This window comes from Pelodiscus sinensis, chromosome 12, assembly GCF_049634645.1.
Source record: "Pelodiscus sinensis isolate JC-2024 chromosome 12, ASM4963464v1, whole genome shotgun sequence".
Taxonomy (NCBI): Eukaryota; Metazoa; Chordata; order Testudines; family Trionychidae; genus Pelodiscus; species Pelodiscus sinensis.
In genome coordinates, this window is record NC_134722.1 from 14,044,793 (window position 1) to 14,071,340 (window position 26,548).

The 26,548-nt window shown below is 40.5% G+C and overlaps 1 protein-coding gene across 1 annotated transcript in view; it reads right to left on the reverse strand.

The window, feature by feature from the left end:
• Positions 1 to 314: 314 nt before the first annotated feature.
• Positions 315 to 26,548, reverse strand: part of VAT1L (vesicle amine transport 1 like) — a 98,389-nt gene continuing 72,155 nt past the window's right edge. The window contains exons 8-9 of the mRNA XM_006122434.4: positions 6,938 to 7,021; positions 315 to 3,255 (exon numbers count right to left, since the gene is read on the reverse strand). Of these exons, the coding sequence (XP_006122496.1) occupies positions 3,157 to 3,255; positions 6,938 to 7,021 (183 nt within the window). The 3' untranslated portion in view covers positions 315 to 3,156. The remainder of the gene's footprint in view (positions 3,256 to 6,937; positions 7,022 to 26,548) is intronic.

Genomic DNA, 26,548 nt, shown 5'->3' on the forward strand with positions numbered 1-26,548 from the left:
TTATCTCATTGCAGTCGGAGAGAGAACATTCTGAAAGTTGGTGTTTACATGCTCTGAAAGCCAATGATTCCTCCCCCTAACACTGCAGGAAAATTCTGCTGTGATATTCTGACCTTTCTCGAATAGATTGTTAAAAATAAAAATTCCTTGTAATATCAGAGAAAATTTCATGTCTCACTTGTTACTGCTCTGTAAGGCATTGTTTTCAGCTGGTTTTAATGAATGGTCCCTGTGTATTTTGCAATAAAAATGTTCTTTTTTCTTAACCCATCTTACAGGAACAGTACACTAGAATGAGTGAGGCCAGTCCAGAGTAATGCTATGCGTAATATTTTATTTATATTTTTATGTAAACATAATTTGCTTTTTAGGCACAATATAACAGAAGCTCTAAAGCAACAAGACAATTAAACAATGTTTCAGTTCACTTCAATCAGGCTTAAGTTAAAGAGAAGGTTTCACAGTTCCTTAAGGCAAAATTGAGAAATAATTTATTTCAAACCAATCAATCAATTATTGAGAGAGAAGTTGCAACTCACAGTGTTAGGAAGTAGTAAATGCAAATATTTGTTTAGACCACGAGCAGGTTTTGTTCACTAAAAACAGCTTACAATCATTTTCTTCTGAATAGCCTGTAACAGGCCACCAAAAGAGATGCCACCTTTTGTGAAGTTTCTGTAAACTGTTCGGGCTAGTGGATCAAATTTTGCTCTCACAGTCCAATCCTGCTTCTAATGAAGCTAGTAGAATTTCTTTAAGGTGGTATTTTGGAGCTCAGAAACAGGTCCTAAATTGGCATGAGTTGCATCAGAAGTGGTTTTACCTCACTAAAATAACCAGAATGGACAAGAAAAATGTTTTCCTTTGATCATTGTCCTCTACTATTTCTACTGATACTCTGGGAACATTAACTTTTATTTTAAGTGCAGCCCCACCAACACTGTGGTATTAATAGAAGAACTGGTTTGTTACTCTGCTTTCCCTAATTCTCTACAGGCCTTGAGAATGCCACTTTACTGCCAGCTCAGGGTTACTAGCAATATTGCTCAGCTCAGTGCCAAATGAAAACTGATGAATTATTTTTTAGGTTGCAGGACAAAATTGCTACAGTAACTTTTAAATAAACATAACCGACCATTGTTTGTACTGTTGTCATCTTATCTATGACAAAAAATAAATGGTGATTCCTTTAAAGGCCCAATTTAGCAGTCTCAATTCATGCAGAATTCTCACTGAATTCATGTCTGATATTGATGGCAAACTTGGGCCTAATGTGGCACTAATAATTTAGATAAACATTGGCATGACAAGATACAAATTGCTGAAGTTCCATATTAAATTCTATAAAAACACCCCTGAAATTCTGTGTCATATTTCAACAGTAGCTTACTTGTGGCATATTTCTCTATAAACTATTTGGCCTTTTTTCATTATTTGTAATTTTTTTCAACCCACGGCAAACTCATTTAAAATGAACTTTCTGCCATAATTAACTGGTATTATAGCAGCAACTGCATGAGCGCAAAATAAAGAAATGGACATTAATACTCTGGTACCATTGAATTAAACAGAAAGAAAGAAAGAGAAATAGACAGAAAGAAAGACAGAAAGACAATCTTCTAAAACCACATACAAAAGTCATCCAGACCTATCTTTCCCATCACATTAAGAAAAGCTGGAGAAACCCATTTTTCATGTCAATCACTACTTAATGCTGATAGGTTTAGGAGATCAAATAACTTGGCATTTTGAAGAAGTGTTTTCTTTTGTGAGAAAGACATTACGTTCAAGAGGAAGCTGTCAGAATATGACATCTTGGGAACATTCCTTTACTGCTTCTATTGTGAGTGGTTGCAGTGTTTTGTTTTGTTTTGTTTTTTTTTAAAAAGGTTGGGTGGGAGAATTGACTAGCTGCAACTTGGGTAAGTGGAAGATGGGGACAAGCGTATTTGTTTCAGTGTCATGTTTTGTGTTTCTTTTCATTACTGGGAGGTAGATATGCTACACATTCTTAAGGGCTTGATCTTGCATACATTTCCGCATGTGAATACTTTATGCAAGGGAACAGATCTTCCATGGGATTACTCATCTATGTAAAGTTATTCGTGCGCATAAGTGCTGATGAAATTGAGGCCTAAAAGTTGTGAGCAAACTGATTCATCTTTGTAAGAATTTGGGCTGTCACTCAGCTTTTTAGTTCACTAGTGACTTCAGAAGTCTAAACTCAACCAACAAAACATGTGCTGAACATGTGCTATTCCATGTGCTGAACAACGAACCTACTGTTAGCCATCCATTAAATAATACAACAAATATGGTTGCTTCAGCTTTTGGACACACCTAACTCAAATTAAACCTTGGGAGGAGTTGTTGAATCAATAGTAAATTTTGTAACAGTTGCATATAGTTAAGAATCACTGAGCAGAAAAAGTAGTCCGTTGGCTTTTCTTTCAAGTAATTTAAAGGGAATGGTACATAGGGGGACCAAAAGTAAGTGTGGCACTTGGCACCATGGATCAATTTCCATTTAATTTGTAGTGCTGATGACGAATGTGGTTACACAATACTAATTAAAACCACCTAGTAATGACTTCTGGGACATTATCTAGGTTTACAAATGAGGTATTTTTAAAAACTTAAGCTAGAATTTATGAGATGAATAGCACAATCCAGGGAAATATAATTTGTCTTCTTTGTAGCTTCTTATTTGTGGTTCACAAAGAAATGCTATGTTTTGGCCTTCTTTACTGAAAGTCCACAGACTGAAAGACCTCCCTCCAATTACTGCAGCATACTAAACAATGGCAGAGAATTAAGGGGGAAAAAAACGTAACGCAATAAATTCACATGAGGAAAGATGCCCATCTAAAATTACACAGTACGTTAATAAGGCTTTTAGATAGGAAAAGAAAATCAAAGGGACTCCTACAGACTGGCCATCACACTATGGAATGTCATAATACTGCACTGGATGGGAATGGCACTTGAGTTCAAAACAACAATGATCAACAACTTATAGCTCAGCTGGCTGCAGACAAATACAACACACACTGTACTACAGCATTTGTTCACTGATGCACAGAATAGATTTCCCAGTCTTGTTCCCTTCTACTTGATCAATCTTTCGGATTTTCCCTGCCCCTCCATTCTTATGGGTTACTGGATGAATGGCATGCGTTCTTTATTCTCATTGTCCCCTTCATGGTCCTCCTCCTCTTCTCCGGCTTCACTTGTCTCTGTGCTGTCATTGGCCATCTGTAGAAAAATATGAAGGAAATCAGGATGTTTATGGTGTTGCTTCAGCTCATTATTACTTCAACTCACCTGATAAGGCAATGTTGAAAAATAAAAAAGAAAATTGTTAAAAACTGAAAATGCACATTATATCTGTGAAAAAGATTGGTCTGATGTACAACAATTTCTGTGTACAATCATAAACAATTCTCCAAAAGGATTACACAGCTGAATTATTTAGCAAGGACTGCTGTGCATGATAGTGGCAATTGGGTTTGTATATTGACAACAAAACAACATCAAGGCTCCCATATATGAAAGAAATATGTGTAGGAGGTTCACAACTTGCATTCATCATCCATTTTATGAATCCTTCAGAATCAGTTGTCACACAGCAGATACTTCGGTGAGTGTGAATAGACGGCATCTGGTCTAGTCCTACAAATATTCAAGGACGCACAGTGTCTTGGGAAACCACAGAATGGTTGTTTGATTTGTACAAATACAGGTTAAACCTCTAAAATCCGGGACACTCTGGTCCGGCAGGACCATGCATATTGTTGGCCCAGAGCGCCCCTGCTGGCCATGTTCAGAAGCACAGCCCAGGCTGGGCTAGAGGTGGGGAGCAATGGCCTGGCCAGGACTGGCAGCAAGGAGAGCAGACCCAGCCACGGCTGGAGGTAGCAGAGCCAGCAGCCAGGAACGCAGCCTCGGCTGGGGCTCTCACAGTGGGAAGCATAGTCTCAGTTGGGGTTGGTGCGGTGCAGGAGCGCAGACCTGGGTGGGACCGGCAGCAGGGAGTTCAGTCTCAGCCAGGGCTGGAATCAGCTGGATGTGCAGTCCAGCGCTGGCATGATGGGGGAATACAGCCCTGGCTAGGCCTGGCACAGTGTGGGGCTGGAGGCAGTGGCAGGAAACAGGGAGCCCAGCCTCACTCGGAACCAGAGCCCTACAGCCAGGTAGGGAACCTTGACCTCCCTTCGTCTGGCAAACTCTGTTGTTCGGGATCCTCACTCCCTTTGGTGGCCCGGGCTGCGTACCCCACTGACTCCAGCTCTCAGGTCCCGAGGGTGCTGGACAAGGGCAGTCTGACCTGTATAAGGCAATTTTTTAAAGGACCACTGGTTATGTGAATGTGCATATACCTGCTGCCATAAGGCAAATATGTACGGAATCAACACTATCATCACACAAATACAAAGTGATTTAATAATGCTAGATTTCTCTGGAATAGTGCAGGGATAATCTCCAGTTTGTACATAACCACACAAAATATTAATCCATAGACGAGCACAGACAGCATCTTTTTTCCAGATGAGATGATTATTAAATGTTGTGTAAATAGCAAAGATGAAACAGATGCTTGCCCTGCATCTTTCCAATTTGTACACAATTGTAGTAGTTTTACATATTCCATGAGACATCCTTGTTGTATTCATCTGCATAGACTATGGATATTGCATTTTCTTGTTAGCTAAGACTATCCTAATTAGGACATAGCGAAATCCTCATTTAACTTTACAGGAATTTTCTAAACATGAATGAAATAAGGAACGAAAACAATATCTTCAAGCTTTGATTCGGTTTTCTGCATATAGTTTACAATAATTCACAATGGAGTGGATTCCATTGCATGGCCTCCATTTATTAGTGGGCTACAGAGGTCAGCCTCAGAGGGGTGTATTGCACGAGGGCCCCAATATGTCAATAATGCATGCCTTGGAATGGCTTATTGCAATAAAGAATCTGACTCTTTAGTTTCACAACAAACAGCTTATTTGGAAACATTCTTGGGGAAAGAAGACAGATTTACAATGTATTCTTCCACTTTTTGAAAAGCAGAATAAAAAGAGGTAACTCCAGGGGAAATGGTTACAAGCACTTTTCCCTTAGTGCTCTGAATATATTAGTGGATTATTGTTACTAACTTATTTCTCTCTTTTTTAAGTTCCTTGGTCTATTTGGATCCCTTCATCCTTCTCCTGATATCAAATCCTGGTGCAGGTAAATGCTTACCTTCCAAGTAGCAAATGAGTTTGCAATAGGATTGCTCTATTGTTATGAATTAGAACAAAATCATGAAATACTCTAATGCTCATATTGCAGCTTGGGATCCCTAAATAAGCACAATGAAAAACTAAAATCTGGAGGGGGGGGGGGGGGGGAGAGTCCAGCCCAAAATTATACCTGCTCTATTAGATTGTTGCTAGCTGTTGAAACCCCACGGACATGAAACAAACAAACACAACCTTATTTTAATAGACACACAAGTGATCTTAAGAAATTACTCCTATTTTTGAATGAATTCCTTTCAGCATTGGTAAAAATAGAGCACATATCCTCTCATTTTCTACGTCTGTAGCTTGCACAGATACTAATGGCAGTCAGGCATGTGTACTACCAAGAAAATAGATGGCTTAATATGTATTAATGCAGTATTGGAGACTCCTCTTTTCTAGCTCTTTATTGCCGTGCTGTGCTTTACAGTTTTAGGACTCAGTTTAGTCCTTAGTCTAGTGTCAAATACTGTCTGGTTTCCACGTGTGAGAAGCCAATAGCCTCTAAGTCAGGTTTCCTGCTGCCTTTGAGTAAATGAAGGCCAAACTGGAATCCTACATCCAAATCTCAGCTCTCCACATGGGGAGAACTTCAGATCTGAATCCAAACTGCATTTTAGGCCCATTAGTTAATTTATCTAGTTAATTTGTTCCTACTTTTTTTCCCGATTACTCTTTCCAATATCAACAGACAACCTCTAGGCTTGATCCTTCTGATTTCCCTCTACTAAATATGCTTTGTAACCTTTCACTCCCAGTGTCTTTATGTGCTAGACTCGGTCTGACCACTACATTTAGTTTCAGTAGACCCATCATGTCCATTCTGTCCCAGGTGCTGTTGAGTAACAAGTACAATTATTATTACATTAAATTTTACAAGCATGACTTTGTATCTTTCCAATTTGATTGAGGTTGAAAGGCAAAACAGCAGCATACTGAGCATTTTCAACAGAGTTTAAAGAAATCACTAGCTGGTTCTAGTCAGACACATCCTGTCCTTTATACAGCATTGCAATAGCTATTATGTGCTTTACAGAATAGCAATTCTACAGATATGCAGGTTTTAAGGAGAGTACACTCATGTGTTTATAGGCTAAAGATAAGTTGATTTGGCCTGTTTGGCTTCAATCCACTGCATTAGCTCCACTAACATAGCATTCTAATATTACATTGAACAGCTATTTGTTTTCCACCAGAGGCAGAAATAGATGCACTGGGTTTCCCCTGCCCCTCCCCCATCAAAAAAAAATTCAAATAAGATTTTACAGAAGCAATAATGACTTCTATTTTGAGAAATCAATTCCCATTTTACCTATGACATGAACTGCTATTGTTGTATTACTGCAAATCTTGTTCACAACAACAACAACTTGTACAGTACCTTACTGTACAAATTAAAGATTGTGATTGTTGGTTCTGGAGTTATCTATTTAGGTGATACGTACGTGGTAGAAAACCACAAGAAAAATAACTAATTCTGAGAGTTGTTAACAATGAGCTATCCTGTGCACCTTAGAGACTAAAGACTGCTTGTTGTTTTTAAAGTTACAGACTACCATGGCTACCTCTCTGAGACTTTTCTAAGAGTTGTTGACACTGTAATTTGTATGATGACAGTTGGCATATACTCAGTATTTTTCACTCACTAATGGAGTGGGTGCCTTCTCCACATCCAGGATAAGTTTTCCTATATTACCCCGGTCATGGATTCTTTGCATGGCCTCCTTCACCTGTAAGGAAACAAAAGTATTACATTACAAGGATGCATATAGAAATCAGATTTTTAAATTCTTACTGTCAAGAGACAGTGTGCCGCATGGAAAATGCTTTTCTCCATGATGCTTCAAGTTGCCCTTCAAAGCAAAAATGATTAGAATTAGCCAGGAAACTTTTTCCCATTCTGACACACAAATTGGTCCTATCCTTCATTGCAATAAGAGACACCTTTCAAATGCCATTAAAAACCAAAGAGATCTCTGCCAGAATAACCAATAGCCCTATGTTCAAGGCCCTCATGAAGGAGGTAGAAAGTCACTTCCACAACTCTGACAGAATAGGGATTTCAAGCCAGGTCTTCTACAGCTGAGGCAAGTGGCCTAATCAGTAGGCCATTAACTATTCTGAAATGACCTTTTCTCTCACTGACTGTCCCCTCTGATTTTAACCAGAAATTCTATCATGGACCTGAAAGGCCCTTCTGAGAAAAGTTTCATCAAAGTCAGTACATTCCTGTAAAAAAGTTTCAATGAATTGATACAACAAAAACAACCTAACAAAAATATTTTGTGAAAAGGCTCCTGGCTAGCTCTATTTAGATTATAAATTCTTGGTGACATGGATTCTCTTTTGCCTAGTACATAACACAGTGTGATCCTGGTCTTAATCAGGGACTTTATATGCTAGTGTAATATAAATAATCAACATTGAGGAGTCCTGTGGCACCTTAAAGACTAACAGATATATTTGGGCATAAGCTTTCATGAGTAAAACCCACTTTGTCAGAAGCATCTTACATCTGTTAGTCTTTAAACTGCCACAAAGCTCCTCGTTGTTTTTGCAGACACAGACTAACAGGGCTACCCATCTGAGACAAATAACTAATTATACTCTGGTCACCAGGGTTGTGAACTAACATCTACAAGTAGTGATCAGTCAGTAATTCTCAATGATAAAGTTCATTCTGCCTCTTTTTTTCTTTGCAGAATATCTGTAAGCAGACTGTGTTTTCGCTGACTAGATTCGTTACCAGAGATGTAAAATCCCATTAAACCACTTAACTGGATAAATGTTTATGTTCGATTGGTTAACCATTTAAATAGGGTTGGGTGGGGGCCTGGCCCGCTGTGGATGGCAGGGCTGGAGTGCCCCTGCTCGTGGTGCACTGTCTGGCAGAGCCATCGGTTTATTATAACCAGCGAGTATTCACCTCTCTATTCACTACTCAGTGGTCTCCAACCTTTTTAACCACAAGATCACTTTTTGAGTTTAAGGGCAATGTAAGATCTACCTCAAACCCAAATAGCCTTGCTCCACCTCCTTTGTGCACCTTCTCTGAGGCCCTGACCCTGCTCACTCAGTCCTCCCTTCTTCCCTCCCTTTCACCAGGTAGGAGAAGAGGGTTGGGGCACAGCCTCTGGTCTTTGGGCTAAGGGATTTACAGTGTGAGAGGGACTCTGAGCTGAGCCTGGGGCAGGGAGTTGAGGTGCAGAAGGGGGTTCAGAGAACAGGCTCTGTAAGGGAATTTGGGTCCCAGGGGCTCAGGGCTAGGGCAGGGGCTTGGATTGTAGGAGGGGTTCATGATTGGGGTAAGGGTTTGGAGCTGGCTCCAGATGGACATTGCTTACCTCAGGCGGCTTCTTGATGGTGGTGCAGTGGGGCTAAGGCAGGCTCATCCCCGCCCTGGCTCTACACCACTCTCAAAATCAACCAGCAAACTCCCTCAATCCCAAGCCCCCCTCCATTCTAGATAGAATACAGGGCAGAAGAGGGGGCACCCTGACATCAGCACCCCCTCCTCTCCCTTCCCTGCTCTGTACTTCAAGCAGGAGGCTTGGAGGGAGGGGGGGGGGGGAAGAGGAGAGGAAGCAGCAGCTTCAAGGCAAAGGGCAGGAGGTGCGCAACAGTGGGGAGCTGAAGTGCTGTGCTTGATAGCCTGGCAGCCAGACCAGTCAGGATCACCTGTCAGAGGCTCCAAGATCTACTGGTTGGTGACCACTGCACTACATGAATATATTTAACCACCATATTTTCAATTAATATGTTCTGGATTTCAAAAAATACCCTTTTTTGCGTGCAGGAGCAAAGCATAGTTGTGACTAATTCCATAATTTAACCCCTTAACGTATGAGCAGTGTAAATTCCCAATATTTTTTGTGTCCTTCAGAGATTACTGAAACTGAAAATAGATATTTAACAGCTGAATGTAATTAGTACATATGAGCAAGCCCCTCGGCACACCACTGTGTTGGAGAAAAGCTTATTTTGATGTATGAAGTTTCAGAACTCCTGGGAGTGATGTATTGATGAAATGGAATACTACGTTTGTGTGTGTTTTACTGGCTATCTGATGCATAAAATTGCAGACATTATTTAATAGTCGAGGATTGGACGAGTAGACACTTTCTTCACTTTAATGCTGGGAAACTTCAGTAACTGTGAACATTGCATATAAATGGTGTTTCATATCACTGTCACTTCATTTTTTTTTTTGCCAGAACAATGGGATGTGTTGAGGCAAAAAAGTAAAACACAGAATGACATGTTAATAAGATCTACCACCTGTGACACAGCTTTATTACATTATTAAACAGGCTAGCATGCAAGTTTGAAAATGAACATTGCTCCAGGAACAAATAAACCTCGCACTACATTTAAGGGCATAAATCAAGACCTGGATACTTAATGTGGTCAGTTAGGGCCCAACTATAAATGTAGGTGGTTAACTTTCAACGTCTTTGCTTAGTTCTTTAAAAGTGCCTAAAACAGGAAGGCTACCAACTTCTATTGAAATCCACTGAGAGCTGGGCCCCTAAATCCCTTATTAAATGCCAGTCCTATCTTTGAAAACTGGAACCAGAGAACTCAATTCTGCTACATCCCAAATACTTCCCAATAGAAAATGTTTGACTTTAAAAATTTGAGAGCACATGAATGGATACATTTATAATGTAAACAAATGTACTACAAATATGAAAGGGGTTTCAATTAATTACACTGCTGTAACTTAATTTTTGGAAATTTTCTATTTCTTCAGGAATCCCAGATGCTTTTACCAGAAGGTGGAATGTTGACCTTTTAATCGTGTTCATAGAACCACACTAGAATTACTATATAATGACCAGTAAGCCCAACTACCCTGTTCAGATTTCTGTACTGAGCAGGACACATTCTGCAAGCCTAGGAATTCTTTCTAGAACAGCCAACAGAATCTCTAAAGAAGAAGCAATTTCTTATATTTTTAACACCTTTTCAGCTAAATATATTCTTTAAAAAGGCTACAGAACAATATAAATAATCTAAACGAATAGAATAGAACCAAAGGAAGCAACAAACACATGTGCCCACCAGCTGAAACTTATCACCAGAAATGTCATGCTAAAAGCAAGGGTGTACAACATTTATTGTCATCTGCACCACCTCACATTCAGCAAGGCAAATTTGGAAAAAAAGTGCTTTCCTAGCATATTTTCCCATGCACCGTATTGGGTTTAAGACTCTGGAGAAAGGTTCAGGTGTGTTTCTAGGATACCCTTACGTAGCTTGCAAATGCAAACAGCAGGCGGGAGGAGAACGGAGCAGTACAGTTTCTAAAGACAATATTGGATATGGGATCCAGGTGGAGCAATTAAGAATATTAAAAAAAAAACTTTACAAAGTTTGAAAGAGGTGCTATAATTTCACACTCCAAAATCGACACATGAGAATATCATTTATAACTTGCTTGCCTAGCCAATGGGCCTGATTCTGCCCTTAGCTGTACCGATGCAACTCCATTTACTACATAGTATATGAAGCAAGCTGCTGTAAAGCTCATGCAAATAGAACACTTTCCAGTCTATGGCTGCCAAAAGTTCATATTTGTCATAAGGCTGCAACAACTTGTTTCCTCATGGTGCTAGGAAAGGAAAAAACCAAACCAACCATTTTTTGCCACTTGATCTCACAGCTGTTGATATTTATTATAAGCTATTCAAATGAAAGCAACCTGTGGGGATACCTCTCCATTTCACATCAGTGCATCCTGGTAACATTCATTCCAACACTGAGGATTGGGTTGCAGATGCTGCCAGAGAACCTTTACTATATTAAAAATGGTGTCCGTTGCGATAGGTCAAGGGATAGGGTTTATAAAAGCAAACCGGACAATATTTTGTGCTTAAACCACCACTGTGATATTGATTTGACCTCTAAGAGGCTCACCAGAGAGAAAAATGACCATCACAGGGACATTACACAGCTTAGTGCTGGCACCAAATCAACATTTTCATTCACTCAAGGACAATAAGGAAAGGCTGCCATTGCCAATTCTGCCTTGAAGTACAATATGAAGTATGCGCTCCCGTGTAGCAGGAGGAGATACCGATGAGTAGGAAACTGCAATAAAAAGAACCCCTGGAGTTCTCTCATGTCAGTTCAGCCTCACAGAAACCTATTTCCCTCTTGCTCCCCACTCTGAGAATGGTAGCTGGGGGGGAGCAGAGGAAGGAGAAACATGCATTGTGAGGTGGTAGATGTAGGTGAGAATGTATTGAAGGTTAAATCCTGATTGTAGCTCACAAGAGTTGCACTGGTGGTTTATGTCCTTGAGTAGCTGTTTTAAACACAATTTTTGTTCATTCAATTTATGCACACACATATGCGAGTCATCTCATCCCATCCATTTTAAAGTAGAATTCCTTAATGAGGCCTAGATAGGCAGAATTAAAATATCTAAGAGATGGCCTCTGGTGAAAGAGCCTATCCTGGTATAGGCAGGGAGGGGAATATTTTGATTGGGAGCTTAGAACTGCTGCTGTTGGATCAAAGCCATTTCTGTCCATCTGAATTATGTAGCATACTGAGAACGGCAACACTTACTGTCAATGGACCTTGGTAGTAAAGGAAGGGAAGAAATGTATTTGCATTAAAGGTCAGAGGATGTTCTGAAATAGGTTTTATGACAGCTGTGTTCTTTGGAGGTTTAGAGAGCTTGACAGCTGCATCAAATCTTCTTCAAGACCACCCTGTTGTCTCCATAAAAAACACGGTTTGATTTGGTGTCCTGTTTATTACTTATTAGCCTTTTCATTTTCATAATGTCATATTCCCCCCAATCTTTTGGCTGTGAATTATACCCACCGTCGCTGAACAATCAGTCCGGAATTTGGAACCTCTTTCCTCACCCGAGCCAAGGCAATTATCTTAATCAACAACTGCAGCTTGTGGAAAACTGCCTGATTTAATACTCTCATCTCTTGCCAAATTAGATTTCCTCATTCTTCTTATGAAGAAGTTCAGCAACATGTTGTGTTGCTGAGTCTTCAGACATTATTTATGCAAAGAAACACTCCAAAAATTATATGGAGACACCATCCAAACTGAAAGCAGAAAAGTGAATGGGAAATCCAGGCTGGCTAGAAGTCTTAGGTCTTAAAGTCTGGGGATTGACCAGAAGACATTGTTTGTGCTTTTGAATACCTAAGTTCTACATTTCTTCAGGGAGAACCTGGACGATGCTACATTTTCAAAACAGGATTTTTAATTTAGAAAATCCATTAGGATAGATTTGATCTGAGACATTTAAAAATTAGACTTCACAAAGTGCTGGAAAGATGTCCTCTAGTGAAGAATCCAGCATGACAGAAGGTTAGATTAGATCAGCAACGTGGTTTTTTTTCTCCATCTCTAATTCCTGTGATATCTGTAAACAAAACCTTGGGACTTTTAGAAACAGTGAATCTCATTTGCTATACATACACACACATATTCCCATAGTACTGCTTCACAGCTTTCTGATTTTCCTACTGGACTGCTGAATGTCATTAATGCTTCATTTGTTTCCCGTCTCCCCAGGCAAGGATGTTCGTGCTAATGAGAATTCTGACAATGATTGATTGTGTCTACAGCTGTATGCAAACACAGAAGCTATACGGCATTGCATGGCAACTGCAAGCAGGATGTTGCTCTGTTTCACAGTGTCAAAACCCAAAACCATTTAACCACCATTTAATTAATAAAACCCTTGTACTGCACATGGTGACCGTCTCTGGTCTCTTACACGAGCAATAAAAAAGAATCACACACAGATCCACTCTCTCCCAGACCACATCCAATGCGTAAGCCTTTATGTGGCTGATTTTTTGGACGATTCACCAGTTTTAGTATACTCTTAAATTGTAGGGAAAATAGGAGTATGATTCAAATTACGCTATCATTTGACTACGGCACAAAACCCCAAAGTCCAGCATATTCTGATGCCATAAGTTTTGAGGAACTTGAGTTAATTTTGGAGTCATTAATCGTGTATCTTGTTGACATTAATAGAATTAACATATTGATGTTAGCTAATGCCAGAATACACCAAAGTGGAAGGCACAGTAATTAAATGTTAAACAGCCCACCCTTCAAAATCACCACAGGAAGTTTTAAAAGAATATCCATTTTATAACAGTTATAATTACAATAACTTTGCCATAATCAATAGAGTTCCAAGCAACTTGTCTAAAGAAAATTAATATAGAGTTTACATATGCTTAACAAACATATTACAGTTCTTTGAAGATGTACAGTAAAGCAGTAGAAATACAAAGTATTGTTACTGTATATTTCCATCTATCAATACTTTGAATCTGTTGGATTTTCGTTACAACAAAAGGGTTTATAACCATATCCCATTAGCTGTGCTGAAGCCCAGTAGCAAAACAACTCATATGTTAGAACTGCAATACTTTTTCATTAAAATTGCACACTATTACACAAGAACCAAAAAAAATTATTTTTCTCCAGTGACTAGCATACTGAAGCATATTATGGTGTCTGGGATGATTTTACTGTAATCACTCTTTAATGAAAGCCCTGAAAGCAATTATATATAAAAACAAATTAAGAATTTAGCCAAAAAAAAAAAAAGATAGAGTTAACATAAAAGGTAAAATGTCATAATTCAGTAGGTGATGAACAATACTCTATCCAATTATTCAAAAGCACTCATGATTAAGCAATTCAAGTACAATCATTTATGGTCTCTCTATTTGAACATGAATAAAAATATGGAATCTATTTCTGATTAGAAATAATGACTTTTTAAAAGGTTGCTAAAGTAATTATCTTGCTCTACTTTATTGCTATCAGTTCTAAAATGAGAACATAATGCAACTAAGGAACCAATTTCCTTGTAGTCATTCCACCTCTTTCAGGAATCACACTATATCAGTGTGGCTACTCAAATAGGATTTTATTAATAATGTTCAGCTACAGTTACCACACCTGCAAAACTTCAGTTCCTGATTCACTTGGAATGCATCTCTTCATTAGAAGAAGTGCAAGGTTAAACATAGGTTTAGTTAGAGGCAGTCACTCAAATCAGACATAATTAGTAGTTTCATTTTCTGATTTTAAAAATGTAGTTGCAATTATATAAGTTTCAGGAACTCTACAATCTTGGAAAACCAGGAATGTTACCATGGAAAAAAAATAACTTCACAATCTACTGTCAAATTGTGAGAATTATTGACACGGTGATTTGAAACGTAATATAGTTTTAACCTTGCATTCTCAGGGACCTTGGCACAGCTGGTTTAAAATATTCCATTGAAATAAACAAATGGGTTTTCACTGAAACAAAACATTTTGTAGAACTTCCCTGAAAATTTTGAATTTTTGTTTGAAAATTGCTAGTGGGATTTGTTATTTTTCAGCTGCAAAATTTCAGTTTTTAGTTTCCTCGGTATAGTTTTTCAGGGAAAAAGTTGAATGTTTCCCTTGACAAATTTGACAAAAATAAGGACATCTTTTCATTAACATCATTTTATTTGCATCCTATCCTATGCCTATCCTATTTGCATCCATCCTATGCCTTGACCTCACATTTTCCATCCAGTTTTAGACTTCAATGATTTCCTTGTACTTATGGATCAATCCTTTCAATGTGTTCAGCATCTTCAACTGCTACTAAAACAGGAGGAATTGAGGGAGCTGTTTTTCTTGCAGCTAGTGCTTCATTAATGCATTTTGGTGAGATCCCAGTTCAGGAAAGTGTTTAAATCTCAAATTCAAGCATATGCTGAAGTAGCCTTTCTGAACATGGATGCTTTCCTAATCTGGTTCTAACTGTTTAAGGACATTTTATGCCTAGAGCAAATAATCCAGAATCATTACTCCATCTCTGCCTCTTTATTTTCTATCCTCTCAAGCCCATCAGCTATTTTGCATTTTGAAAACAAGCTCCAGCAATCATCTCTGCTGAGGTGCTCATTGAGGTTTGCTAATATTCAGTTTCCTTTGGAATTTCATTAAGTGCACACAGTCATTACAGTATAACCAAAGCAATTGACTTGCTACCTATACAGTAAATGTTTAATAATTTGCTATCCAAATGGAAAAAATACATTTCTAATTATCTCTGGTATCATTTTGCAGAGTGAAAATTAAGTGCAGCTTGCCTGTGAAACAATGAATAACGCAACATAATTATCAAGTGTGTCTTGTAAAATCCTCTTTTGAATATTATTTGAATCAAAAGGCTCCCTCTGTTATACTGCTCAAATTAAGGAACAAGCCCTTGGGTAACTTAGAAAGAAATCTCCATGTAGCTGAATACAGAAACATATTCAAGTCAAAGCAATAGCAGGCACCATTTGAACATTAAATTGCTCCCTGTGACAACGTAACACCCAAGGGGGCTTTAGATCCATGTTAGTAATGTGAATGTTTGGTACAAAGATAACACATGCAGCATATCACGGGAGAAAATGTCTCTGAGTTCATCAAAATAAAATAGTTTTGTCATCCTAAATGAAGCTGATCAGCTCAACAGTAACCATAGATTTTATAAAACTTACTTTTGGTGATGTCTACACAGCATGTGGGAACTCAGGTTCTGAAAGGCTGAGGGGGAATGAGCCTGAGACCCCAAATTCCTACCCAAGCTGCAATGGCAAGTCACCGCTTACACAGGGCTAATGCAAGCTCTGCTATCACAAGTATGTGGACCAAGGCTGGGAGGCTTGCTCTCAGATTCAGTGTAAACATGCCCAGTAAGACACTCTATATTGTGGGAATAGGAGGCTGTTGCTACAGAGGCATGATTCAGTATGCTTCTCCCTTCACTGGGCAAACATCAGCCAATGGCTCAAACTGACATCCACAGGTTGTAACTTGCCATCGTTAAGCCTTTCATATGCTCCTCCCTCCATACACACCTCCTCCTATAAGGAGGCATGTTTACTTTGGGTTGATGGAGGAGTTTTGTGCTAATTATCTATAATACAGATTCCATTTCCTGGGGTGTCCTAGTGTAGATTACTCGTCAGGAGGCTGGAGAGAAACCCTACCAGAGGACATGAATACCTCTTTCCCTCTTCAAGTGACAAGCTGACTAAGCCTGTAACCTCTTCCCTAACTCTTAGTGCAGTTTCCTCAATATTAGTACTCCACCATGAACTAGAAGAAGTTGCTGGATACGATCACATAGCTGCTTCCGCCGCCTCCTTCAGTCCCTTAAAGTGGTCCCAACTAGATATTCATCCACAAGACAATTATCCACCAAGAGAGTGTCCAAGCTTCACAAAGTCAGCCTTGTGCCAAAGGCTGGTGAGGTTCTCTGAACTTTTCATGAATCTTAACAAAAGTGTCATTGGGGCAGTGGATGAAGGTTTGGCCAGTGTTGACTGATTCTCAATAGGTCTGTCCATTCCTGCTTTGAATTTGGCCCAGCCTACAAGTGGAATTAGTTAAGAACACAGGACTGGAAGAAACCTTTTGGGTTACCAAGTCCAGCCTCCTGCTATTGCTGGTGCTTCCATCATATAATCCCTTCCATGAACTGATACAGTTCTTCCTTAAAGTCAATTAGGTTCCTTGCCCTCACTACTAATGGGAGACTGTCAGAAACCTTCTACTTTTCTGCGTAAACACACTTCTGGCCAGTTCCCTCCCATCAGTTCAGTAGTCTTAAGATAGCCAGGGACATGGGACAACCGTTCTGCCTGTATAAGCACTAATCTCACATTTCAGTGAGATGGTAGCCACCACCTCCATCAGGATATGAGAAAATGCAATTTTCATCCCACAGGGAGTGTTGTGGATCACACCACCCTTTTTTTTTTTTGTAACCCAGCACCTAACTCAGCTATCTCTTTATACTCGCACTTCATCTAAATGCTGCTGCTTCTGTAATATCCAGTCTTTCCCATTTCCACAGCAAAACTACTCATCCAAACCCTCACCTTGTCATATCTTGACTACTACAACATCTGACTGCACGGTCTTGATAAATACCATCTAGATCCACCCTTCTTTTATCCTTCTAAGCTTTCCTGCACAGAACATCTGCTAGGTTCACCATCCCAGCTTTGCTTCCCTTCCACCAACTCCCCCCACTTCTTGCATCCAACACAAAACAAGTTGTCCTCACATTTACAGACTGTCACAGCACATCCCTCCACTACTTATAACCTCTTATATGCTACTGAGCCATCAATCATTGTCTTCTATGACAAGGCCTGTCTTTATCACCTAGAAGTCCAAACACACACTTTCTCCCATGCTGCCACTTGTGCAGAACTGGAGCGCCCCATAAAAATATGCAAAGTCACTAATTTAGAGGCCATTAATACTGGCTGTTTAATGGTCTTCAAATTTCTCCTTCAGTCACTTCTGTTACTATGCCTACAATACTAGGCTGACACATTGCTTGGTACCACAATCATCATTTCACCAGTACACAGTGCTCTCCTATCAGCTGGTTGTTGTATCCTTTCCTATACTATGCTTGTAACTCTTTGAAGCAGACACTATCTTTTCATTTTATATCTATATGGTGTCATGATGCCCACCTCCAGTTCTAAATGTGGACTTTAGACACTACTGCAATACAAATAAGGAATAAATAGTAATACCGCCATTTTATATCTCACAGTTATTTTATATAACATCAGTAATAGCCTCTAACACAAAACCAGACAGGAATAATAAGGTGCGCCACTAAGCTTTGTGCAAATGTTAATGGCTGTCTTGAGATTCTCTTTGTGCCAGTCATATACCCTTGGAAAACATGGCAAGAAATCAGCTAGAATAAACACAGCCTTTGGAAGTATGCTACAACAATATAAACCTAAACCATGTAACCATCTGAGGCAGGACCATAGTTTTGCTTCATAGCTAAACAGGTCTCTGATTATTGCCAGCAGATGCTTGGCTGTTTCAGGATCCCAGGAGAGAGCAAGAAAGGGGATATTTTAAAATATTATATATAATACATAGTCTGGCCAAGAGACAAATGAATTTTGCTAAAAGGAACACATTCAATGTAGATTTAACAGAGGTGCACATTTTCAGTTCTGCTTGTTATTAAAAAAACAAATCAACAAAACTCAATCCCAAATCCCACAGCCCAGAATAAAAGGAGAAGGATAGTTTTATGGATAAATACCAAAGAACGCCAGTTCCTGGTTCTGTCACAGATTTCTTAGGTGATCCTGGGCAAGTCATTTAACCTCTCTGTGTACCTCAGGTTCTTCATCAGCAAGTGAGAAATAATAGTTCTCTACCCGCAGTGGCTCTCAAGCTTTCCAGACTGCTGCACTCCTCTCAGAAATCTATTTTATCTTGCACGCTCCCAAGTGTCACTGCATTTAAAAAGTACTTGCTTACAATGTACTTAGACATAAATATACAAAAAAGTGTTGCAGACATACTGTTACTGCAAAATTGCTTACTTTTGTATTATTACAGTACAATTATAAAATACGGCAATTGGAATATAAATATGGTACTTATGTCAGAGTACAGTATGTAGAGCAGGGGTGGGAAATAAGGTTCACCAGGGTTAGCCCTTGGCAGCCTGCCAGATGCTTTATTTACCTGCGTGACACCATGAATGGCTGCTCGCAGCTTCTGTTGGCCATCGATCGCCATTTGCAGCCATTGGGAGCTGCAGGAAGCGTTGTGTACCCATTTATTGCTTCCCACAGCTCCATTGGCTGGGAACAGTGATTCACAGCCAATGGGAGCTACAAGTGGCCGTACCTTCAGATGTTCAGGTAAATAAAGCAGCTGGTGACCTGCCAGGGGCTAACCCTGGTGAATTGCATCTGGCCCTTGGACTGCTTATTGCTCACCTCAATGTAGAGGGATACAAACAAGTAATTGAATGAAATTTTAGTTTGTACTGACTTCACTAGCACTTCACAAGAGCAATGTATATTCCTAGCTAAGAGCCACTGTTCTACCTCACTCAGGTGTTGAGAGAACGAATCGTGAAAGTCATTCTGATACTATGGTGATGGGAGTCATCTAAGTATGTAGCTAGAGGAGGGTGTTCTGTTGAACTAAAAAATGTGTTACAAGGAAAGAGAAAGCCACAGACTATGTAGTGATATAAAATAGCAGGAAAAGTGAAAAAATTAGCAGAATATGTCATGATCTCATGCCAACAGGAGCAGTTTGGCCTAGTGAGTAAAGCACTAGAGTGGGACTCAGGAACAGCTCTATTCCTAGCACTGAGACACAGGGAGGCCTAGCAGTGGCAATTTCCTCATCCTTAAAACCAGGATCCCAATACTGACCTGTTTTTTGAAGTATGTTAAGATCTACAGATGAAAAGTGCTTTATAGGAACTATTACTATGTGAAAGGAAGTTCTGCCACGTGGTTAGAGAAGGGGTCTGGGACTGTTTCCTGGTCTGTCACTGATTCACAGTGGGGTCGCTATTTACCCGGTCAGCCTTATTCTGTAGAATGGATAGAGCGTTTAACTACTTCAGAGGGGCAGTGTAAGGCTCTCCTGGACAGTGGTTTGGATGTGTTATGTGCAGAGGGGGAAATGCCAGCTGCTTCACTAGGGAAGGTTCATATATTTAACATATAAGGATAAATTCAGCTCCAAGTTAAACCCATTCAGTTTCACTGACAGACAGATTGCATGGGTGTACCAGAAAGGGAAGTAGGAGGGGATAATAAGTCCATGAATCTCTGGACTGATGCTAAGGTTGCCATCTGGTATGTTTAGATTATACTTGCTGGGCTATTGGTTTAATAAATATTATGCCTCAAAAGATACTTCTTTTAGAGGACATATACTGAGATGAGTTTGCTTACCACGCCTGATATTCTAGTAAGGCAGATGCTATTCACTGGGAAGATTTTAAAACTTTCTTTTCTTTTATTTATGTCTTCCTCGTCTTCTGTCTGCAACAAACATTATGGCAGTGGAAGTTTATGCTTCTGTCATAGGAGTCAATGTGGGCTTTTTTTTTTTTTATGATACAGAGCTGGAAGAGCATTCCTTACTCATAATTAATTCCTCTCCCGAGCCTGGTGTGGTGCGTCTGAGGAGCCAGAAGCTTAATCATGTCTGCAAATCACATGGCTGGATCTCCATGGTGATAGAATCATGTGGTATGTAAATAGGAGCTGGATGGCCGAGGTTACTTTGGCAACCCGAGTAGCACAGGTAATGATCCAGATCTTGTTCAGATTTATATTCTGAATAAAACGTGTCCATTTTATATTCTGGGGCTGGTTCTATTTTGCTGCTGTTCATATCAGCCCCCATGTGAGCCAGACCCGAAATACTGTTAGAATTACATCAATATCAGCAATGTTTAGTTAAGCATCATTTATATATTTATATAGTGAAGAAAAAACATGCTGCATGTTTTATTTTTATGGGGATACCACTTATGTAAAGCCATAGTATTATAGCTTTAAGTAGCACCATAAAACACCCTGATTTTTATGATTCAAGAAGCTGCCCTGGTCTGTTACAGACTTATGTTGCCCCTAATAAGAGTTGTAGGTTGCATTATAACTGCAGATGTTCTGCTCAGGCTAGAAAGGGAGCTTTATCTTTACTTTATTACGTTGGAAAAAAGCCTAAGGTTTTTAATATAAAGGTTAATGTTTTTAGTGTTTTAATAGACATTAGGGATCATGGGTCATGTTTTATCAAGCAGCTACTGTGAGCACGAGAAAGGAGCCATCACTTGTGGTTCCTGTCTTTCTGGCCTCTCTCCATCCCTGAATGGATATGGGTTTAGCTCTGTAAGAGCCAGGGTACATCTACACTGCACACTTATTTCAAAATAAGCTCTTCTGAAATAATTATTCCGAAATAGCACGTCTACACTGCAGGGAAGCCTCAAAATTAGTCTGAAGCAGGAAAAGAGACTCTTGAAGAATTTGACAAGGATTTTAACAACTTCTACCCCAACATCAACCTCATTCTGGACAGTCCACATGAGAAATCCACTTCCTGGACACTACAGTACCATTAAATCATGGACGAATTTCCACCACCCTATACCGGAAACCCACCAACCGCTACACTTACCTGCATGCTTCCAGCTTCCATCCCAGACACATTTCTCAATCTATTGTATACAGCCAAGCCCTAAAATAAAACCAGATTTGCTCTGATCCCACAGAGACAAACACTTAGAAGATCTTTATAGAGCATTCCTTCAACTGAAATACCTTCACAAATTGACAGGACCAAAAATGTAGCCAGACACGAACTACTTCAAGACAGACCCAAACGAGAAAATAACAGAACTCCTCTTGTTGTTACCTACAGTCCGCAACTCAGATTCCTCCAACACATTATACACAATCTGAAACCCATCTTGGAAAATGATCCCTTGGTCTCAGAGGCCTTGGGGGAAAAGCCTATTCTTGCTTACAGACAACCCCCCAACCTGAAACAAATTCTTTCCAGTCACCATTCTACAGAACCACATCATAAGCATCCAGGAACCCAGTGCTGCAATCAACCGTGGTGCCAACTCTACCCACGAATCTATACAAGTGAATTCATCACTGGCGCCAACAACATAAGCACCCAAATCAAAGGCTCATTTAATTACATATCCAGTAATTTGATCTATGCTATCAAATGCCAGCAACTCCCCACTGCTATATATATTGGACAAACTGAACAGTCTGTCACACCGGCCCACCGTGGCCCTTGGTTTGTCACACTCGGCGCGGTCTGTTAACAGTGATTCAGCGTTGGCCGCGCTGGTGGCTGGGTGGGGGGTCCGGGCCCTCCCTCCCTCCAGACCCCGACCCAGGGCCCTAACACCAGGAGCTGGGGCTCCTGATAGTAGCAGGTGGGGAGTTGCCCCTAAACTCGCCTGCTCACGGGTTACACGGCCCTCCCTGGGTTGCTTCCTACCCCGCCAATGGGTCTAGTCGCGCGCCCCACCCCCACATGTCAGCCGGGGGGGGGCGGGGAGTTGATTACCTCTCCCATCCTCTTTACATTCTCCGCTTCTCCTTCCTTCCTCCACCTCTTGCTTGCCGCTCCTCCTCCCCCTCATCCAGTCCGTTCCCCTTTTTATCCCTCCCCGCATCCATTTCTCCTTCTCTCACTTCTGGGTGCCCCGCCCCCTTTGCCATGGTCGTGCTGCTGACGTCAGCGGCTCTCGTGGGCGCGCTGAGGTGCGTCTCAGCCTCCCCGCCTGTCCTGCACACCGGTGCCGGTCGGGCTGCATCTCCTGCTCTGCTCCCGGAATTCGCGCGGGGACGTGACGAGGTTGCTTTACCCTGTCACACAGTCCCTATGGGAAAGAATTAATGGACACAAATCGGATATACGTAAAGGGAACTTACAGAAACTTCAATCTACCTAGTCACTCTTTAAAAGATTTCCAGATGGCTGTCTTGTCACAAACCAACTCTACAAGCCAAATACACAGAGAGGGGTTGGAATTACAATTCATACACAAATCCAATTCTCATACGGATAACTTCCTCAATCGAGATAATGGATGGCTGGGATATTATCAACCTAACATTCAATGAAGGTGCCAACTGCTCTTTGTCTGTGTAGATTCTTGCGTTAGTACCCGTCCTCACCTTATCTGCTTCTTTTAACTATCCAATCGTTAGGTGCTTATAGGTTACCAGTTCTGCCTACTTGTTTTTCCCTTTGGTATTTTCATACCCTCTGCTCCTTGTTTCCTACTCCCTTCCTTTTTTTCCCCCCTTCCTCCCTTTCTTTTCTCCCCTATTTATTTTGGGTCAGCACATCCTAAACTCAAAACTCCGGTCATCTGAAGAAGTGGGCTGTGCCCACGAAAGCTCATGATACCAGCTACATGTTTTGTTAGTCTATAAAATGCTACCAGACCATTTGTTGTTTTTTAAGTTTTTCCCTAATGTAGACATGCCATCTCAATTTCCAGCCCCAGAAGGCACTGGGGATGAATAATTTAGAAAGCCCCTCACCAGGGCCAATTTCAAAAGAGCAGCAGTAGAGTGACCACACACACCTTATTTCAAAATAGCTATTTTGGAACAGGCATTATTCCTCATAGAATGAGGTGTACAGACTTCGGAAGAAGTTGTCTGTTATTTCAAAATTATTCCAAAACAACAGAATGGCTGTGTAGACGCTCACATTGTTATTTCGAAATAATGCTAGTTATCTCAAAATACTGTGCAGTGTAGACACACCGTCAGAGCAACAGAAAGCTCTCAAAAGACAGATCTGCCTTCTTTTCTGTATGGCCATGTCTTCAGTACTGGACAGTGCAGAGCTGCACTGGTCCAGGGGGCGCTTGTGGGGACATGGGTGTGCATATATACTGAGGAACCACCCCTAAGAAGCGTACAGTCTATTCTCCTGCTTAGTGGGCTGCAGCAGGACCCTGGCATGTTTGAGAGAATGTTGCCCTCAATGGGATGCTCATGGCATCACTACATTCCTGGGGGGTACCCTGACTGCTTTTCTTGTAACCCTCCCCTCTCCTCCCAGACACTTATCATAGCGCTTTGTTTTGTGTATTTTGATGGGCACCTTGAACATTTGGGCAACAAGATACATCAGATTAATATTCCTGTGGGAAACTTTCTGGCTTAGTTTAAAAAATGCTTTTAATGTATCTTGGGAGTTCACATGTATGCTTGACTTTCTTAGGCCAGATCTTCACTACCAACTTTTACTGGTAGAGCTATGTTGAAGTGGAATGTGATCTCTGAGCAGAATAGCTCTGAAAGCAAATGCCCCTTAGTACAGGTGCACTTATGGTGGCAGAGCTTTGCTTATGCTTATTTAGCTTGTGGAATGGAATAAGCTATACAGGTAAAAGCAGAGGTGGGTTGGTATAAGCTACATTCACACTAGGAGTGCTTTGCTGGTGTCCCATAGCAGGACAGGTCTATTGGCAAAGCACTGCTCTCATAGACCTGGTCATAATATCAGCTTTGCCATAATATAACTCACTGAAATATGGTAGTGTGTGTGTTGTGTGGGTAGAGGTAGAGATGGGAAGGGTTAGCATCCTATAAAACTATACAGTAATTGCTTTGGCTTGTCCCTTTCTTTACTAAAAAGACTCTCAACCAATGTGCTGGTTCTAATGAGCACCCTCCTATACCATTAACTCCAAAGGGAGATTGGTGGGCAGGTGGTGGGGGGGAAAAAAAATCAAGGCAACATTTTCCACAGTGCACACAGCCAATCGGGACGTACATTGTCTGTGGGTTTGACACAAAAATCAGAGAGTGGGTCTCCTCCCTGGTGCTTTCACTTGTGCAAAAATTCTTGGGGACTCTAGAAATTTTTGCCCTGAACATACATAAACATTAATTTAAGAAATTCAAGCATAGGAATCCAATCAAAAATATTTGACAAAAATACCAGAAAATGGTTGCAGTTAGTTTCTTTTTTATGTGATGCAGTAGATATTATTTAGATAAAAATGATCCTGTGAGTGAATTTATAAGATCCACAGTCATTTTATCTGATATGAAATCACCTTCCCACTTCCCTGGTTTATAATAGCCTTAGAATAACACAGATCTGTTACTCTGACCTTCTACACTGATGGCTGGGCCCGTGCGTGAGACTAGGTAACTTTAAAATTACATTATACACTGAGGTATCACAATTCATGGCTGCATTGAACACATCAGGCCTCTTCTCCCTTTTCCTTGTGCCTATCAGTTAGGAGAGTGCTTTATTTTCAGTGCCGAGGAACAGCTTTCAACCTCAGAATTGCATTGCCATGACAGCAAGGCTAAAAACAGACCCAAGATGAGAAAAATGTCAAAGAACTAGTCACTGATGCTACTGTCAATTTCTGACTCTCCAACTCTTCCCTCAGTTACTGAAGCCATCTATTAAGTGACATGTCTTCCAGATACTTGGCTAAATCTTGAGAGTTTTACTCTGCTTTTACTCTCTCCTCACTCTTGTAAGTGGGAGTTTACTTGAGAAAATCCAGAGGAAATGCAGAGTAAAGGGTTTTAATTATATAATAATAGAACTATCACAGGACCCAAACCTGCAAATCTTTATTCGGTCAACTTGAAGTCAATGGGACAACCTGTGTGAATAAGGCACAAAGATGGCAGGATTTGGCACCTAGTTAACTGTAACTAGTTGATTAATTCAAAGGGAATTCAACTCAATAATACCAAGGGAAAAAGGGAAAGGATCTCAACATTTCTCTCATGGACTTCAGTGAGAGTACCATCCCTCACAAGGCATTCAGCACTTCGGAGAGCTAAATCCTAGAAATGTGGTAGACTTCTTAGGGTATGTCTTCACTGGTGAAATTACTAGTTTAGGCAGACATGTCCACACTAGCGCCGATTAAGATGTTACACTAAAAATATATTTCCTCAATCATATGCTGCCTTGACCTGGTTTCCTCAATGGTGTGATTGTGGAGCAGTATCACGGACAATAGCTCATGTGGTAAAAAAGCACCCAACTTATAATGTGGAAGGTGGTCTATGAGGTCTAGATTTGATACAGAGGCAATCCTGTGGTTAAAGACCTGGATATCAGGCAACATCTTCAGCATATGAGAGAGCAAAGCAGCCTTAGAGCAGAAATAGCCAGCCTGAGGAAGATCAACTGTGTTGGAGGCAGATAACCAGTGGCACTGGTAGAGCTGTCACAGAGGCACCTACAGCGTGATCCCTCCTGTACCAAGAGGTATGGCTGGGACATGGCTGTGTGCTGATGACTTCCTGCTATATTAACTCTTTGCAGTTGTTGTCAGTTGTTAGACCAGCCCTAGTTTACACCAAGAGTAGAGCTTCAAGTAGATCATCCTCAAGATGTAGGGAGCTCAGAGTTGACGTAGTTACTTTTAGACCTCCCTTCCCCATTCAGAGCTGTGATTGACACTTTTTGGTGGCAGCCAAATATGTAGGCCATGATGTCCAAACACTTATACTTCAAAATGTTCAATACATTGGTCCGTATGGTTGTGGATCAGGCCCATCTCCAATTATAATCTATTTGGAGTTGAACCATGGAAGAAACTCCTAGAACAGGTTGTTTCATGTACTAATCCTTGCAGCTCAATTAAATGCATATTTGAAGCACCATTTAGACTCTTCCTAGGGAATCTACATTATGGCTGTGTCTAGACTGGCATGATTTTCTACAAATGCTTTTAACGGAAAAGTTTTCCGTTAAAAGCATTTGTGGAAAAGAGCATCTAGATTGGCATGGACGCTTTTCCGCAAAAGCACTTTTTGCGGAAAAGTGTCCGTGCCAATCTAGACGCGGTTTTGATCGCCATTTTTGCGATCGGGGTT